Genomic DNA, 18,227 nt, shown 5'->3' with positions numbered 1-18,227 from the left:
CGTGTCGCCGATATCAATGGTAGAACATGTGTTGCGAGCGGCGACACGTGACGGGCGTGGAACCGTGGAATCACCGTGGAATCCCCGTAAATTAACCCTACGTTCTTCCGGTATGGATACATCCATGCATCGACATCATGTGCACTCTGGGGATACTACGGTAGCATGAGCGGAGATACCTCATAGTTCAGACCAAAAAAAAAAAAAAAAAAAAAAAAAAGGGCCGAGATAAGTTGCTGTTTGAGGTTTTGTCTTTGTAGGTTCTGCATGACGTGATAGTCATTACATCATTCTGCTGCCGTGTGCTAAAAGTGGCGCAATTGGTCCATCCGAACCCATCTGCTTTGTTGAAACACTTGGAGGGCAATGACAAATTGGGTAATAATAATAATACACAGAAAAGGAGAAAGAAATCATACAGATATGCTCACAGCAATGACCGGGCTGTGAAATGAGATGTAAAGAAGGGGGAAAACACCTATTGTAACATGTAACTAGATGCTTCGCATAGTAGAAGAGAAGACGAAAAAAAAAAGCATCAACAAAAGTGATTACCAAAGATGGCTGATATGAGGTCTGCTAGGTGTTTGGATATCATTCTGATCGTACAATCAGTTGGTGTAAAACACATCATCATCAAAGATTAAAAAAAACCAAAACAAGGTCTCGCCGAATAAGAGGGGAGGGTATTTTTAATGGGAAATCATGTAATGAGACCGGGCCGGTTAAAATACCAGCGCTCAATGTTGACTCCATTCGATGGTATTTAGGTCAACGCCCTCCTGTACTAGCTCCCACAGCGGGCTAAGCTCCCGCAGGAACGACACTCTCTCTCTCACCGCCTTCAACACATAGTCAATTTCGCTCTCTGTCGTGAACCGTCCAATGCCAAACCGTATACTGCTATGTGCGCTCTCGTCGCTGTTTCCAAGCGCTCGGAGCACGTAGCTGGGTTCCAGCGAGGCAGAAGTACATGCACTACCAGAGGACAGTGCGATATCCTTGAGGGCCATCAGGAGGGACTCACCCTCGACGTAGGCGAAGGATACGTTGACGCAGCCGGGATAGTGTTTTTCGGGGTCGCCGTTTAAGGACGTATGTTCCATCGAGAGGAGGCCATCAAGAAGCCGTTTGGATAGGGCTTTGATGCGTTTCGCATCGTACTAGATTTTTATAGAATCAGTAACGCGGTCCATATCGTATACCAAACACGTTAGACGTAATAAAACACATATCAAATGGTAAAATCACCGAACCAATGTCATAACCCCTGCTATGTAAATCAAAGGTGGTTGGTAAACACAGCAAAAACCGTGCAGCTACAGCCAGCCAGTCTCAGAAAGCCATGCATATTCTAAAGCAATATAATCATTCCAGGCGCGGAGGGATAGAAATGGAAAACGATAAAAAAGTCAAATAGAACTGAGCAGGAGTTTTTCTCTTACCTCCATTTCTTCCTTTGCAATGCGGCACGCCTCCCCAATGCCGACGGCAAGGTGAGGAGCCAGAGTGCCGCTTCGAAGTCCTCTCTCTTGGCCACCACCTGTAATGATGGGGTCGATACGGACTCTCGGCCGCCGTCTGACATAACAAGCTCCGATGCCTTTCGGCCCGTAGATCTTGTGTCCAGAAATCGAAAGGAGATCAACGTTCCATTCATTGACGTCAATGGGGATTTTGCCAACCGCTTGGGCAGCATCGGTGTGGAAGAACACCCGTTTGGACCGGCATAGAGCGCCGATTTCTTTCACGGGCTGAATAACGCCAATCTCATTGTTGACTGTCATGATACTGACCAACGCCGTTTCCGGACGAATTTCGGCCTCAAGGTCTTTCAAATCTATTAATCCGTTGCTCTGCACGGGGAGGTAAGTCACTTCAAACCCTTCATCTTGAAGATGTCGACAGCTATCCAGCACGCACTTGTGCTCGGTCTGTGAGGTGATGATATGCTTCTTTTTCCCCGACCGGCCGAAAAACTTCGCCACGCCTTTGATGCTCATATTGTTACTTTCCGTCGCGCCGCTAGTGAAGATGATTTCCTTGGGATCCGCACCAATCAGCTTGGCGACATGCTCTCGGGCCTGTTCCGTAGCCTTTTCGGTCTCCCATCCGTACGCATGCGTTCTCGAATGCGGATTCCCGTAAAGGCCTGTGAGGAACGGAAGCATTGCGTCAAGCACACGTGGGTCTGTAGGCGTCGTGGCTTGCATGTCGAGATATATGGGTCGGCTGCCTTGGTCTAAGACGGTAGCTTGCTTCAGAATACCAGTCGACGGACCCATCATGGCATCACTGTCGACCGCGGTGCCCGGTACAGTAACATTATGTGGCCGGATACCGGTTTGTTCAGCGAATGGCCTTTGTCCAGTTTTGATGGCAACGTCCACATCCAAGTCCACACTGGATTGGGCCCTGGCTGGCTTTGATTCGGATGTATAGCACCTTCTCGCTGCAGCTGTCCGGGGAGCCGCCGGCCGAATAGAGGCACATCGTCGTGGGTACGCACGAAGTGCCTGTCGGAACGCGGAGGGTGCCAGATTCGACATCGTGATGGAGGGGAGAGATGCAGCGTGGTTGTTGAGTTGGCCAGTTTGGGGCGAAGCTGGAGAAAAATCCTCATTTGATAAATGGGAGCGGTGCTGACTAATTCCAATAGCCAATTTGCCGAAAATACGGGTAATTGAAGCACGTGATCGGCATTGATATCCATGGATCCATCTCCGAGCAGTTGATGATGTATTGGGCAGTATAGAGGTAATACGTTCAGCTCGAAAGGACTTCTTATTGATATAGGATAATGATAGCTGGTCCCAAATTACTACGCTTCCAATGCAAGTAATTGCACCTTGCCCTCTTCTATTCACCAATACGGCTACGCAAACCATCCCATTGGCATCGCCTTGCCATCTGGTCAAAACGGAGGGATAAAAAGCCCCTTATTCAACCTACCTCTGGGATCATATTTTGTTTTGATATGCCGGAGTCGTTCATAGTTGGGCCCGAAGATCTATGGCATAGACCACATCAGCTTTGCCTCGTGGGACCGACTCCTAGTTTACCTCGATACCGTGAAAGAGGAAGACGTAGAGGAGCTAGAAAAAAATGCGATTGCCCTGCTCACCTGGTTCAAATTTTGAGACTCATTAATAAAAGCCGGCCAATATTCGCCGGGCTTATGTGAAGGGCATATCTGCGTGGGGGATTTTTCTAGCAGGCCCAAAGCTAGCTCCTGGGAACAGTCTGCTCCCGGAGGATGTCCGACAACCAATTGAAGAACATGTTGTGGCTTTGTATGAGGCCAAGCTGTCATGTTGGACCCTCCAGAAGATGTTAAAGCACCCTGCGGAAAGGAGTCAATAACGGGCCTGAGCGGTAATGTTTGGAATGCCACTCACTTTGCCCAAGACTTCCAGAACAACCAAGGTACCAGACCCCAAAGCCTTGTTCGCCTCCACTGCCTGCTGGTAGAATTCTGCTATTCTTACAACAAAGTCGGGATCAATTGAACTAGTGTCGACAAGTGGTGAAGACAACATGATGGTGTTACCCGCTAGCGATCGAAGCGAGGCTGAGAAGAAACGAGTGCGTCAGGAACAATACAATACCACCGACTTAAGTTTTGTATCTATACGTACCTCCCTCCTCATTCACCTCGCGGATATTCATCACCTTAGTCATATCCACTGCGCCTTCAATGTCGAAGGCCCATTTGAAACCCAATTCGCTTCTCCCATGCTCCTCTCCATGGGAATCAAATATTATGATTGCAATACCGGGCTGCGGGACATCGTCCGTGTCCGTAGGCGGATCGAAGTTCATAACAATGACGTGTGCCCCAAGTTTTGGATCGGTGCATCGTTTCATGAAATCGGACAGTCCTTGAGACACAGCTTTCATTGCAGTCTTGGGGAACGCAATCGTTCCCGCATGAATCTTTTGTGGGCAACGGTGCACCTTGACTTTGAAAGCAGAAACAACTGATCCCCAGAATCCAGTCAAACGCTGAAATCAGTTGGGACTACTAGGGGATGAAAGTTACGGCCAACGTACCTCCAAAGTTCCCACCTCCACCACGAAGTGCCCAGAGAAGATCTGGCTCCGTCGAGGCCCAGAGCATTCTACCATCAGGCAGCACGACATGGGCGTCAAGAAGGTTATGAGGGTCTGAGCAAAGGCCATGCTCTCCGGAAAACCACGACATCCCTCCAAGGAGAAGTGAACCTGCAACCCCAACGAAGGGCACCCTAGTGCTCAAAACTACATAACAAAAAAAGAAAAGAGAAGGTAAAAATTAATAAACTAACGGCCGTAAAACTCGAGAATAAGCACGTCATCGGGACAAACCTGTATAACCCGGAGCCGCCTCCTCCACCTTCCTATCAACCTCTCCCCACGTCTGGCCAGCACCGATAGTTACCGTCTCGCTATCCTGATCGAATTCAAAGCTGTCGAAAGCACTCATACTCAGCTGAACATGCTTCGCACCGGATGTATTATTACCACCGGATCGGACCGAGAAATCTAGGTCTGAGGCACAGAGGTACTGAACAGTTTTCTGGAGAGCAGGGAGCGACTTTGGCCGTAGAACCAGTTGCGGTTTAGGATTCTTGTATGCGGTCCAGAAATCCGTTGCTGAGGCATACCGGTCGGAGGTAGGCTCGATGATTTCTTCATCGGTCAGAAAGCTCCCAATAGTTGTTCTTTCTTGAGAAGGGAGCGCCATCGTGTTGTCTGTTCTACTTCCTTTGCTGTTCTTCCTGGTGGTATGTAGGAGGTATACAACTAAGTGCTGGGTCAAGAATATTGCATCTGACATGTGCTACCCGCCCCTTCTTTTATGTAAAGTAGTTTTCCAAGTTCCTATTAATAAGTTCGGGCAACCGCATACAACATCCTTGTTACTGTCTGTCGGGGTAATCTTGACCTGGAGTGGAAGCTTGCGGAGCTAGTGACAGCGGCCAATAATGACAACAGACAGTTACCAGAGTCCTGTTTTAGGAACAGGAAATTCAAAAGCATTGTCGATTACTAAAATACGTTACATGGGTTTCAACATCGAACCCTGACGCCGCTCTAATGTTTGAGGCCATACTCAGCTTTGACTAGGGCGGGGGTTCAACGACAACATGCTCCAAACTATGGTCAAATCCCTACTCAGCTCTCGATCACTTAAAGGGTGGTGGTGGTAGTGGTGGTGGTGCGTTTTTCTATATTTTTCTAACTCCTACCCACCATCGCCATGAGTGCATTTTACACTATCCTTGACAAAAACTCTACCAAAGCTCATCCACAACCTTTTTCAACCCCGTCATAGCCGAAACTTTTGAATCCCTCGGCTAAAATCTGAGCCCTTCTTGAACCCCTGTTTCACTGTCCCATTGTAGCCCAACATTGGAGTGCAAAAGCCCGCTTTGAAGGTTCGAGGTTGGCTTAAAAACTCCAATTAGCCTAGTTGCCTGGCGCAAGACGCCGAAATGTGTCCGATGGTTGATGTCAGCAGCCAAAAGTCGTGATGGTAAAGCCCAGCACAACCAAACTAAAAAGGTTCAAATCGAGGGGCGATTCACTGGCAGATATCATCCCTTGAGAGGTTCCAAATTTTGAATAAGACGCCTGCAAAGTGAAGTTGAACAGGGAGAGAATATCACCTTGATCGGTGTCAATTGTTTCCGGGGGCTGTCATCCTGGATGTGCACCAAATATCACCGATCACAATCGGGATTGTTGAAGAATTGAGCCAAAACATGAGCGACAAGAGTGGCCATAAGTTAAAAGAAAATTCGAGTATTCAGCAAGATTTAATATTGTCCTTTCTGCTTTCAGGAAACACACCAGGACAAAATAAATATAGCAAGCCAATTCTGCGCCTGCACTGTACCGGGTTTCGTACCTAGGATACTTCAACAGATAAATTTTCTCCGAATAGCGGAGTTCAGGCTTCGTTAAAAGCACGCGCTGCTCAATGTTATCTGCAAAGGAACATAACGCAGACCGCCCTCCCTTAAGTGAGTGTGAGAGAGATAGTAAGAATTGCCATGAGAGAGTCCGGCACTGCAAAAATGATGCTCTGGAGCTTCTCTCGTGTACTTCAGTGAATAAATATGTCAATACCTATAATTTGTTGATTACACTGCGGACATTGTCCATGAGCTTATCGACAAATAATGGAGAGGGCCAGAGGGAATGAAGCAGAGAACGTGAAGCGTCCGGCAAGAGGGTACAGCGTAAATTCAGATCTGGCGCTTTAGAATCCTTGGCACTGTCTCTATGTAATTGTTCTGAAAGGTCTGATGGGGACGATTTTTTTTTTTCCGAGGAGCACGGCCGTTTAGTATTATGAGGACTTTCTCCCTTCGTGCACTGTCGCTAAACACACAAGAGGGGAATATTCAAAGCAATGCATTGTAATCAATTTTTGTAGCATTGGGAGAAAATAGCTCCGGTCTCTGAGCGGATGAGAGGCACACGGAGTGTTGTCCCCCACTCGAGACAATGTGCACACAGATAGAATGGGTTAATCGCAGCGACAGTCCATCTGCAATTGTGCAGAAGCTGATGCTTACCCTGGATTTTTGGCGAGACCCCATTCGACAACACCTCATCCTATCCCTGAAAAGATGAGCATTTGGAATACTCGCCATAGACAGCTCCTACCTAAGCCCCCCCTGCTCACGCTAGGAATATGTATGGTATATCTGTGCACGCACAAGTCCCTGCGCAATTCGGCGCGGGCCAAAGCGGCTTGCGGCCTAAAGATTCACTGACTGTATTCTTGCATTTTGCATAAATGTGAAGCCTGGTCACTTCTAGCACAAGGGCTACGTTAATCAGATTTCCATTGAGATTTCCATCTATAACATTCGGAAACCTCATGGATAAATTGTTCAGGCTGTTAAAAAATACCAAGGGAGGGTCCACCCGTACCTGGAATCACCATGATTGCCCCAAGCTGGCAGAGAAAAAACAAGAACTCCTCATATTCTCTTGTCCGTAATTCTGTTGCCTCATGATGATCAAGATATCCATGGATCTGAGTTCCCAAAACGTGTTTTGCCGGTCCGTACTGCCGCACGTGATTAGACTTCGAGCCCCTCAGCCTCACGCTAATCGTCATGGCAGCCAAGCCAGATCTGATCTGGCCAATCATTGCCCTATATATCATGCGGAATGCCTTGGCTGTTGTCATTTGTGTGGCTGAAGGAATTCGCTAACTATGAGCAGACTAGTGCGAAGGCTTGGCCAAGGCTTGGCCACCTGTTTTAACCGTATTTGGAGTCAGCCGTCAAACTGGCAGTTACATAAGCCACACCGAGGCGAGAATCTTCCAGGTTGCGGTGGCAGGAAGAAAACCTCCCCGTTCAGCTTCAACTTCAACGACAACAACCTCAGTTTATACACCCACTGTACGTCGTCTGTCTCCTGCTGCAGCAGCGGCTCTGCATAGAAAGAGGTGCGAAGGAGAAGGAAGGCTTCCTGCTCCAGATACACAACTGTTTTATTCCACCGTATCTTCTCAGATTCGTTTTCTATTACCCCCTTCTCGCCCCTCTCGGGACACTCTTGTTTTTACTTTCAACTTGTCACCAGCTTACCCCTTACTTCCGTGAGATATATCCTGGTGTTTTCGCAAAATCCGCCGGTTTCCGCTTGAGGTGGGAACCTCCTAGACAATGAGTCTCAAGGGGTTCCAAAAATCCGTTGTGCGGGCGCCACAGACCTTCAAAGCCCGCTTCAATGTTGGGGAGAACACCAAAGATGCCGTCTACATCGATGCCGAACGGAGGTTTCAGGAGTTAGAGAAGGAGACGAAGAAGCTGCACGATGAATCTAAGAAGTACTTCGACGCCATTAATGGTATTCCAAGTGTCATAGAGAAAATATGCCCTTCTTGAACCCCCTTCCCTCTCTTCCTCAACCCAGATATCCTAGCTATATATTCCCGTGGAGTTGCGCGATGGCTAACTCATGTTATCCCTTCAGGCATGCTTAGTCATCAGATCCAATTCTCAGAAGCTATCAAAGAGCTCTATAAGCCTATCTCCGGTCGGGCCTCAGATCCTGAATCTGAGATTCCTCAAGGGAACTTGGAAGGAATAAAAGCCTGCGACGAATATGCGTCTATCGTGCGCCAACTGCAGACAACCCTAGAACCGGAATTGGAATTGATAAATTCCCGGGTGGTTCACCCGGCCGAGGAGCTTCTGGAGATAATCAAGATCATTCGCAAAGTAGCCGTAAAAAGGCAGCATAAACAGCTGGATTACGATCGGCACCGCGCCACACTAAAAAAACTACAAGATAAGAAGGATAAGTCACTGAAGGATGAAAAGGCCTTGTATAAGGCTGAGAATGACGTCGAGCAAGCGACTGCGGATTTCAACTATTACAACGATCTTTTGAAAAAGGAGCTCCCTCAGCTTTTCTATCTCGAAGCAGAACTAATCAAGCCCCTCTTCCAATCATTCTACTACATGCAACTCAACGTCTTCTACACCCTCCACGATCAAATGCAAGGGATCAATATCGGTTACTTCGACCTGACCTCAGATGTCGAAGAGGCCTTTGAACTAAAACGAGGTGACGTTAAGGAGCGTGCAGAGGAGCTCTCAATCGTCCACTTCAAGACTACCGGCGGTCGTCGCCCGGGCTCCAAGCTTCTTCCAGGCAGCATCAGCGGCAAGGATAAACTCGCTGCGGAACAAAAAACTATCCCATCACGCCGCACGACGGAGACCTCGGAGAACAACCCACCGCCACCCTACTCCGCTCACACCGCGTCTACACTTATCGGCGGGAGCAGTTCGCTGGCTGCAGCGGCAAAGGCAAAGAAACCACCACCTCCACCCAAACCAGCTCGGTTCGGGGGATCTCCGGCTGTGGAGACTGTGACGGCGTTGTATGACTATGAGGCGCAGGCGCATGGGGACCTGAGCTTCTCTGCTGGTGAGGTGATTGAGGTGATAGAGCGGAGTAATAATGAAAATGAGTGGTGGACGGGGAGGGTTAATGGGAAGACCGGGCAGTTTCCAGGTATGACGTCGACCTTTTACCTCACGCTTTCCGACATTTTTCCCTGTCGTGGAACAAATTGAAACTAATTGTTATTTTCCCCCGATGTCAACAGGAAATTACGTTAGATTAAATTAGACGTGATGTCATCTTCTTTTCCTTTTTATCACTACCCTGCACTTAAACCATCTAAACATTATTATATCCCTGCTCTTTTCTCCTCCTTCACATTTGCATAACAGTAATGCAAACGCCAATGCCAATGCTAGAACAGAAAAATAAAAGCAAACATCCTATCGGCCAGAACCATATCACATATAAGTAATGTTTCAAATTGCGCTGTATATAACGATTCATATATACATGCACGCATAACCTACGCTTGTCCAACACATCCCTGCCTATATAACGATCACGGTAATAATTCAAAGTTACGTTTATTTTATAACACATCACATACCTCACGCATGATTCTCTTTTAGTTTTTGAGCGGTATTTGTGGTACACTCTGCCAACTTTCGCAGAATTCTGTGGGACAAAAGCCCAAAAAGCGTGTGATATGTTGTATTGATGTTGGTTATATTATTATTGATATCCATAGGTAGTTGCGAGCGTAATCCATTACCGTCCATTCTTACATCTTTTTTTTTTGTATTGTCATTCGTATCGTGGTTCATATTATGCCCAGCATTTTTACCTTCCTGATACTTTTTTGGAATCTTTCTCATCGCACCCAAACGTAAGATGTCATAATACCAAGTACTACCCTGCCATATTTTGCATGGCTTCAGCGAAGATGGAAATCAACCAGATTCCACATTATTGGTAGGATAACTTTTCATTCAACGTCGCTTCCGTTTCTAAACCAAGAAAGGGGGTATTTCCAATTTTGATTGACCTTCCAATGAATGACAGATGGAAGACAGAGATATCAGCCACCACCGAAATAGAGGAAAAATCCCGGAAAAAAAAAAAAAAATGAAATGAAAAATAACAAGAACCTCTAAATCTCATTTTTCTCGTTCCTCGCCTCCTTGTCTGCATCGTTCTACATGATCGTTTAATTTCCGCCCCTGCTTTTTTTTTTTTTTTTTTTTTTTTTTTTTTTGTGTATATAGATGTGTGTGTGTATGTTTCGCAGGAAAGAACTGTAAAGTTCCAAAGCCCACCAATCAAATTGATACATGCAGCTCTCTCTCTCGCGCGCGCGCATTTTCTACTCAGCCTTCTGTAACGCCTCAGGTAAAGTCTTGACTTTCTCTCTGAAGAGTTTCTCCGCCCTCTGCCAGACAGGGTGAGATGCGCGGTTCTTGATCTCCATCATACAAGGGAGGAGGTCAGTGGAGAAGGCATCCGAGGACTCTGCGGGGAGAAGACTGGGGAGGTGGTCGATTGCTGGTTTAAGAGAACGGGTAGGTGTTGATGAGCGGTTAGTGGGGAAGGACATATAGTAGAATGGTTATTTGGGGGAGGGAGGAGGGAACATACAGATTACACTGAGGGGTGGGTTGGAGAGAGGGAGTGGGACGGTTGGTTTGTCGAAGGTCTGTTTGCATTAGATTCATGTCTGCATTTTTGTTCTTTGTTCTTTCTTTTTCTTTTTCTCGTGTTCTCGATTCAGGGGACTGGGTATTGGCTAGCGGGCCTTACAGTATTTATATTATAGATTGGCTAGCAGGGACCATCTGTTAGCTTTGCGAATCCCTAGAGCGGGAACAAAAAGGGATATACTTACGATAGGGTTATTGGGGTTTGTTGTATCACAGCTCTATTCAATGTAACAGTCAGGAGCAAGTTATGTAGCCAGCGGACAAGTCGAAAAAACGCACCACGTCGCAAACAACAGAGAGCTTTCTGTTGGGGCTCTTTAGGCTCTCCATATCAACAAAAGGGGGGATCTTCTCATTCAAATAGATACAGTTCACAAAGCTAAATATTATTAGTATTCAGATGGGAACGCTCTGCAGAACGAGGAACTGACATATCGGACTCCACAATTTCCTGGAATGGCCCTCCCTTGGCAGTTTCCGCCATATCCCAGCGGAGGACATCTTCGCATCCTGCTTTAACACAAGCATCAACCGCACCCCTATTCTCACGCCGGTTAGTCACATGGCATTGCGAATTTGCCATGTTTAAAGAGGAAACAAACCTTCCGCAGCGGCCCAAAGCTCCGATAACAAGAACCCGAGGTTTGTGGCCGGCTATCTTCTCTCCACGAATAACATCCTCCCTAATCTGATCGACCATTTCTTTCTCGTTCAGATAGTATCCCCGGCCATCGGTAAAATGATCTACACTTGGAAGCGGTGTATCGGGATGCTGAAGCTGCCAAGCCCAAGTCTTCAGAGCAAGAGCAGCACCAGCAAAGCCAGCATGGTATCCTATCAATATTAGCCTTGCTCGTTTAAATTCTTGGTAGCTGCAATCTACTCACCAAATGCAGCAATTCGTCTCCCAATATCATCCTGCGTTCAATTCGAATATTTCCAGAAAAGAATTAGCTCACGTGTCATAACCCCGCTTTGTTGAATAACCCCTGATGGGCTCCAACTTCACTCTCTAGCAAATTGCCGGCAATGTGTATAACTATCTTTCTTACCTGTAAAAACTCTAAATCATACAGCACTCCATTTCCACGGCTCCATCTTCCCAATGCCTTCTCCCACCCTCCTTGACCCTTGTAGCAATGGGCAAACGTGACGTGAGCATGTCTAAGAGGGAAATCTTTCGTCTCATCCAGCTCCTTGAGACCCAGGATAATATGGTCAAGAGGTGCATCGACCCAGGAACCTTCCGGCACTAATGTAGCACCAGCCTTTTCAAACTCTGCATCTGGGAAGATCCGCTTCCGCAGAGCAGAAGTGGGAGAGCGCTCAATATTGACAATGTAGCCTGCGTCTACAAGGAGGCGGGTGGTTTGGGGTGTGAGGGCAGATCTATGAGTATGATTAGGGTAGTACCGAGGAAACCTTTTTTTTGGGGGGGCGATTGTTTCCTGATCACATTGACAGGAAGTCGAGAGTACCTACCGATGTTCAAGAATCTTGTCCTCCGTACGGAGGTGAAGGGTTACTGGAGCCATTGTCATTGTCAAAGATCCACGGTGGTTGAAGTATATCTAGTATACCTGGAATTGAAATTGGAACAGGAATTGACCTCGGGAATGTTATCTATTCCCGGCAAAGTGCGCTAAATCGGCGGGGGTTCGCTGATGACTCAACTTCGGCAAGTCATGTGATATAGTTACACAGGTGGCTCTACTCCGTAAAGCTCAATGAATCGAACTGCATTGAATACACGAAACATCAGACAACAATCGAGAGAATTAACAACCAAAGCTACTGATCTTTGTAATCAGGGGTTTGAAAAGAAAGAGGTCTCTGAACTGTCGATGGATATTATCCAGCAGTCGAAACGAGTTTGTTTTGCATACCCACATTCCCTTCCGACGGTCCTAATGTCATCAGATTAGCCATACCATATCATATAAAAGTAAGGTGTTCGCATGATGTTTCCGCTGAGTCTCAGCTGGCTGAGATATGATAATGATGATGCTTTGCCGTCATTATCTTGACAGCGACTATATTGATGATGTACTCTACATCGGTGTGGAATCTCTACATCTTCTGTCTATCTCCAAGAACCGCAAGCGAATGAGTTTTACGCCTTGCGTGAAAATGGACCAATTTGTTGAAGGATCTGTGAAATGGAACCATATTATTTGACTCCTTCTCTCAGACTTGACTTGTTCGTAATGCCATTCTTCTGTACTAGTGCAAGTTGCTCTCATACTAGAGGGAATTTAGTCCGATCGGAGATTTTATATACGGTGCGGCCCAACCACTATGAGATATCGTTGGGAGTCCGGTCTTCCGGGATGGTTGTATCCGTATATAAATTGGTTTCATTAAATGGAGGCATGAGAGTATCGATCGCGCTGATATCGAAAATGACATCTTGGAAATCAAGATGAGGTCTGCGGGAAAAATCCATGACGTTGGTCAGGTATACTTGATATATTTAAGGATAGACTGATATACACTAAGTTGGACTTTAAAAAAAGATCCTTTAAATAAATAATCAACCCGACATCTAGCAGCGTTCCGCATTCCCTCTTTCTCTCAGCAAGTCCGTCAATGGAGCAAGTGGTAATCTAGCTCTCTTCCTCTGAGTCAGTCGCTTCTTCGAGCACGTCGATAACTAGCTCCTGAATCCTAGAGGCTTCTGCTTCAACCCTGCCCTCCTCCCTTATGATTTTGATAACGTCGCGTATCCGAGGACCATACGAATCGGACTTATCAACTCCCCGCAGCCCGCCGATAACATGGGACATGCGCAGAGCAATTCATTTGTATGGACCAGCCATTACGGATGCTGTTTTCCTTCTCTTCATCTCCGTCTCCATACAATCTCACGCATTCATCTTCCGTTTGCTCCAAGTTATAGCCTGCAAACGTCAAAAGATAAACAGCCGCATCAGATATGTTGTCTGTGCTCGGATGGATGGGGTTTCTGCACTGTTCCAGGCCAGGACCTTCGGCCGTTCTACCAACGCGGCTAATGATAACGGGGAAGATATCGCTTACGTGGAGGATGCGCATCCAGTTCTGGCCATCAGCCTCCAAGATAAAGGGCCCAAGTGAAGCCGTGAATTGCTCGGCCGGGGACATCGCTACGAAACTTGATATTCGCCGGTTTTTTGTTCGAGGAGAATATGGCAGTTTGCTATCGATGAAGTTCGCCCCACAACCTTCAAATTTGAGCACAGTTTGTATATGTTCTGGAAAGGGTCCGTTCTTAAGATATCGGAAAAATCCTGGATGAAGCTTGATTCTAAAAACTGGAGGAGATGTGAGGATGAGAATAGAGGTGATGATACACCATGGGCAATGGGCAATGGTGAATCCAGTGCTCTACAGGAGACAAGTGCAGATATTTATATTCATTCCTACCACAACCTTGTCTTCTCTACTATCCATTCTCCCTTTACACGGCCGCTTCTTTCCAGAAGACACAAAACACCAAAGCTGGCGGAGTGAATAAATGTCCCTCAACCAGTGTTTGCTTCTTGCAACTCTTTATACGAGGACGACAGCGTGGAATCCGTGGTTGAGGATGACGAGGAAGTTGAAGGGAAAGTGGCGGAATGGAGAAACTCTGACAATTATATGGCAGAAGTCCAAAATATGGAACTGTCCCGTATAAAATGACAATGATACCCTCTCCATGGCTTAAATGCAGAGCGGCGAATTCTTTGTATTACTACAACAATTGCAAACGAAGAAGCAATGTTGGAAACTCCAGTTGACGCATGTTGATTGCTTACGGAGAATTTCGCTAAGAATCATATTCTATCTTAGGAAGTTGAAAGTATAACATACTCACGAAGGGATCCAGGATCGGCTCACTATTATCGAGAAGTGAACTACATAGAAGGATAACCCACACACAGATAGCGTGCGATTCCAATCTCAGCCTCCCTCCCAGGCCAGGATCTACAGTTTCATGGCCCAGCCACAGCAATGCTAAATTAAAATAAAAGCAAGAAATGATGGAGGTGGAAGGTTGGTTTATTGAAAGCATCTAGCGGACGCAGCACTGCTTAAATATTTAGGTGCGGTCACATGGAATTCTAGCGAGCAATAAGGATGCCAACAAACCTCCTTTAACAAAGCCCTGGAGATACCGGCAATTTTCTACCTCCTGTGCCAATAAAAGTCCACCGGGGCGGAAGTTGATAAAAAGGATTTTAAACTAGCCTTGGAGGAAATTGGGATATTCTATTCCTGCGTAGATTGGAGTTCCATGGAAAATATTTTGCCCACGTTTTATATACACCTAAGAAATTTGTATAATGATGAGTTATCGTTCCTCTTGTGGGTATATCATATGCCGGACTTCTTTATTGCCATCTAATCACTCTGAGCCAGAAGCCAAGGTCCTGAGATAATTATCAAGTAGTTTTGCGATCTGCATAGCCTGGTTTCAACACATAGTTCAACTGCATGGTTTGGTGCTGTCAGCAAAATAGAATACTGATATAGAGCCGCATTTTGCAGTGTTGAAGGGGAGGGAAATTCCAATTCCACAATTTGGTAGAACCGATTTTCAAAATACCCGACATGTTCGTTTGCTGGACTTAATTTTTCGCTTTTCAGCTTCATCAGCCACCGGTAAGCTCCTCACAAGTGGGAATGGCTGAAAGCAATGAATTACAGTGCTCCGTGTTGCAAAGGGATGAAACCCACGCAGATGCCAGCAGAACCGTTGAGCTTTGAAGGGACCTGAGTTGTTCTAAGCCCGGATAGCTGCATGCATTGTTTTTCTTAGTCGGGAGGATGAGAAGTATGATGAAGGTTCTGTGTTGCTTCGGGAAACATCCGGATTAGAGAAAAGCCCCCAATCAAAAAGGGCAAGGAAAGACCCGGTATCCAAAATGCAGGATCCTTTGGTTAAAAGAGCATATACCCAAGCGGCAAGGTGAAAAATGCTCACGGCCAAACCCAGGAATCAGACCCTTTGGGAAATTTCCCTCACTCCCAAGAGCCAGAATCGCCTCTCTCAGCGAATACGATATAAAACTACAACGTGATAAGGTTCAGATCATTGGAAAGCTTGCTCCTATTATAAACTTACTGGATAGAAATAAGAAATGTTCGATTCTAAGGCCTCCTCACGAAACTCGCATTGGTGCTTTTGACATCCAGTGCCATCCGTCAAACCCAGCCTGTAGCTGAAAATATACTCAGTCAATACAGCAAGGCATTCATGCCACATTTTCCCTTCAAAAGCCAAGTTGAGGCAACCCAGCCGACTGCCATACCCCGTACGGTCATTGCATAAGGATTTCCTAACCGTGTATATACCATTCGAGGCTAGCGACCGCAACGGAAGTTTTGGGATATGGTTTTCATTCTCCAACGACCCGGTTGTCCCTCCAGCGACAAAACACCGCAGACACCCAAGACCAGTTCCAATCCCACGCCCGAGGCAAGGGTGGATTTCTTCATTTTGTTGAGCATGGAAACGGCCATTATTCCAAACACGAGCGTGATATAGATGGTGACGTCAAGATGGCTGACATATTCGATCGCCGCGACAGCACAAGCGAGACCATTGAACGAGCCCTGGACGAAATTTTGAATAGCAGAAAATGATATACAAGGCATTCCTCTGACCTTACCTTACATCTCCATACGGATCATCCATCGACCATTTGCTCAGTTTCGCCTCGGCTCGAATTTTCTCCTGTCTTGTTTTCTGTTCGTTTTCTTGGTATTTTCTCTTGTTTTTGTTAACTAACCATGAGAATTTGTACCTACCTCAAATCCCGAGGACACCCCGTTCTCAAAGAAGACGCTGCGTTCATCACCCAAAACCGATCCCAAGTACTGAATAAAGGCTCTGAACTTAACTTCTGGACGGCTCTTTCTGAGCAAACTGATATTCCACCATGCTCAAAGCTGGCTTGTTTAGAATCCTATCTGTCAGAAGCACTTCTAAGATATGTTCTACCTGTTTCCCCATGTCCCGGGAATAAATACAAAGCCGCCGCAAGACCCTTGAGCGCCTGGGTAATAAAATAGCCACATGTTACGCTAGCCACAGTCCTGCATAGATGACGACATATCGCAGCAAAATTGCGGGCCGAGGCTGTATGGTATGGTAATAATTCCGGAGTTTATGGTTGATCCGGCCAATGAGAAACATCGCAAATTACAGTGTCACCACGTGACGCTTGGCGTTTTCGGCCGAACCGGGTAACGCTCCGCTACCCCATCCATCCCCCACACTACTCTGTCGGCCACCCTCGACCGCTCTTCGAAACTTCTCCTTCTTCCCGTGCTTCGTTCTCCCTGCTCTCAACTCTACGCCCTCACCGGATTGCTACACCCTACACCTTTCCATCGGTCGTAGACTATGTAGCCTAGAGTTGATGAAGCTGAGATAACGACCAGGGAAACCCCAAATCGACCTCCCCCGCGCAGCAGGATTCACCTTACCCTCGTGCCTCGTGCCTCGTGCCTCGTGCCTACACGCCGCTGCTGACACCAAATGCTGGATAATTTAAACCCATTGACCAGCCATCTTCTTCCTGACCTCTGCGCATCTGCTGCAACATAGAACCGCGAGCATCTATTGAATCTACCCACCCGGACGCAAATCGATTATCTTCAAGAGAAACATTCTCCCTCGGCCCCCACCAGTCCTTCCAAATGGCTTCCCAGCAGCAACCTTATGGGGAACGTCACTCCTCTTCGCCCAGCTTCCACTGCACCACCCATACAGCCCCGACAAATACAACCTCTCAGCAACAAGAGGTGCCCAGAGCCCCCCACCCGGCGTCGCAATACTCTTCTCATCCTGCCGGTCGCGGGCAGAACACCACGGCGACATTCCTGCAGGATTTTAATCTCGTCGCAGAGGCCGCGAAGAGGGCGCAGATGGCGATTATCGCGCGGGACCTGGAGGGCATTTCACTATAGCCAAGGTACTTACAACTGTATACATGTGCTGTACAATACATATATCTTGGGCTACTAGGCCTGGCGTTCTTGGACAAGGACATCAAATGCTGGCTGGTGCATTTCAGCGGGATCATAGGGGGCTTTTCATGTTGGTAGTGGCTTTTTTCTATACACACATATATGTACGATATATGGATATATATAACCCTGTTATTCCTTTTCCTCCTTCTTCCATTGTACTGTACATGTACATGTACATTCCTTAATTTAACCTCAAACTGGAGCTGGTCAACCTTCTCAGGCGGGGTCCGGAGTCCTGTAATTTGATTCGTTCCATTGGTTGTTAGTTAGGTATGTGATTCGCTTAGTCAGTGTGCTTATCGCCTGTTATCAAATTTTGTCGCGCAGGGGTTTGAAAATAAACTTTGTTGCAACACGATATATATAATTGACAAAAAAAATATGCCTTTTTTGCAGCTTCTGAACTGATTAACTGCGACACTATTGTCTTTGCAGCTGCATATGGATTCAACTTCGGATAATGGAGCAGACAGCGAATTCGGAAACCTCTTCCAAGAACCGGAGGGATTCTTACCACCCTCCAAAAACCCAACTTTTGAAGAATATGCCATGCGCTCTGGGTCAAACACTAAAATTACGACTCGTGGGCAATCATCCCACTTTGGGTACGGATATTCCGTTTTCTAGTATTTAAAAAAAAAATAAATTTAAATTAAAATTGAC

The 18,227-nt window shown here is 46.7% G+C and overlaps 5 protein-coding genes across 5 annotated transcripts; 1 reads left to right on the top strand and 4 right to left on the bottom strand.

Annotated features, from left to right (window-relative positions):
- Positions 1–740: 740 nt before the first annotated feature.
- On the bottom strand, positions 741–4,726 carry HCAG_01147 (cysteine desulfurase, mitochondrial precursor; the record flags this gene model as incomplete). Its single annotated transcript, XM_001544051.1, has 8 exons — positions 741–1,163; positions 1,446–2,605; positions 2,953–3,010; positions 3,125–3,343; positions 3,399–3,571; positions 3,639–3,980; positions 4,054–4,260; positions 4,348–4,726. 8 exons carry the CDS (start codon positions 4,724–4,726, stop codon positions 741–743), a joined length of 2,961 nt encoding a protein of 986 aa, XP_001544101.1.
- Positions 4,727–7,673: 2,947 nt separating this feature from the next.
- Positions 7,674–9,145, top strand: HCAG_01146 (hypothetical protein; the record flags this gene model as incomplete). The annotated part of the gene is made up of 3 exons (XM_001544050.1): positions 7,674–7,857; positions 7,984–9,033; positions 9,141–9,145. 3 exons carry the CDS (start codon positions 7,674–7,676, stop codon positions 9,143–9,145), a joined length of 1,239 nt encoding a protein of 412 aa, XP_001544100.1.
- Positions 9,146–10,228: 1,083 nt separating this feature from the next.
- On the bottom strand, positions 10,229–12,097 carry HCAG_01145 (saccharopine dehydrogenase; the record flags this gene model as incomplete). Its single annotated transcript, XM_001544049.1, has 9 exons — positions 10,229–10,407; positions 10,501–10,558; positions 10,748–10,780; positions 10,842–10,941; positions 10,994–11,101; positions 11,165–11,396; positions 11,450–11,480; positions 11,615–11,951; positions 12,045–12,097. The coding sequence occupies 9 exons, from the start codon at positions 12,095–12,097 to the stop codon at positions 10,229–10,231; spliced, it is 1,131 nt and encodes a 376-aa protein (XP_001544099.1).
- Positions 12,098–13,313: 1,216 nt separating this feature from the next.
- On the bottom strand, positions 13,314–13,685 carry HCAG_01144 (predicted protein; the record flags this gene model as incomplete). The annotated part of the gene is made up of 1 exon (XM_001544048.1): positions 13,314–13,685. One exon carries the CDS (start codon positions 13,683–13,685, stop codon positions 13,314–13,316), a length of 372 nt encoding a protein of 123 aa, XP_001544098.1.
- Positions 13,686–14,931: 1,246 nt separating this feature from the next.
- HCAG_01143 (predicted protein) lies at positions 14,932–17,412 on the bottom strand (the record flags this gene model as incomplete). The annotated part of the gene is made up of 7 exons (XM_001544047.1): positions 14,932–14,994; positions 15,264–15,323; positions 15,652–15,748; positions 16,199–16,275; positions 16,338–16,455; positions 16,916–17,047; positions 17,165–17,412. 7 exons carry the CDS (start codon positions 17,410–17,412, stop codon positions 14,932–14,934), a joined length of 795 nt encoding a protein of 264 aa, XP_001544097.1.
- Positions 17,413–18,227: the final 815 nt, after the last annotated feature.

Source organism: Histoplasma capsulatum, genomic scaffold (genome assembly GCF_000149585.1).
Source record: "Histoplasma capsulatum NAm1 scaffold_1 genomic scaffold, whole genome shotgun sequence".
NCBI lineage: Eukaryota > Fungi > Ascomycota > Eurotiomycetes > Onygenales > Ajellomycetaceae > Histoplasma > Histoplasma mississippiense.
Note: the sequence above shows the minus strand (reverse complement) of the source record. Positions and strands in the feature narration are given on the sequence as shown.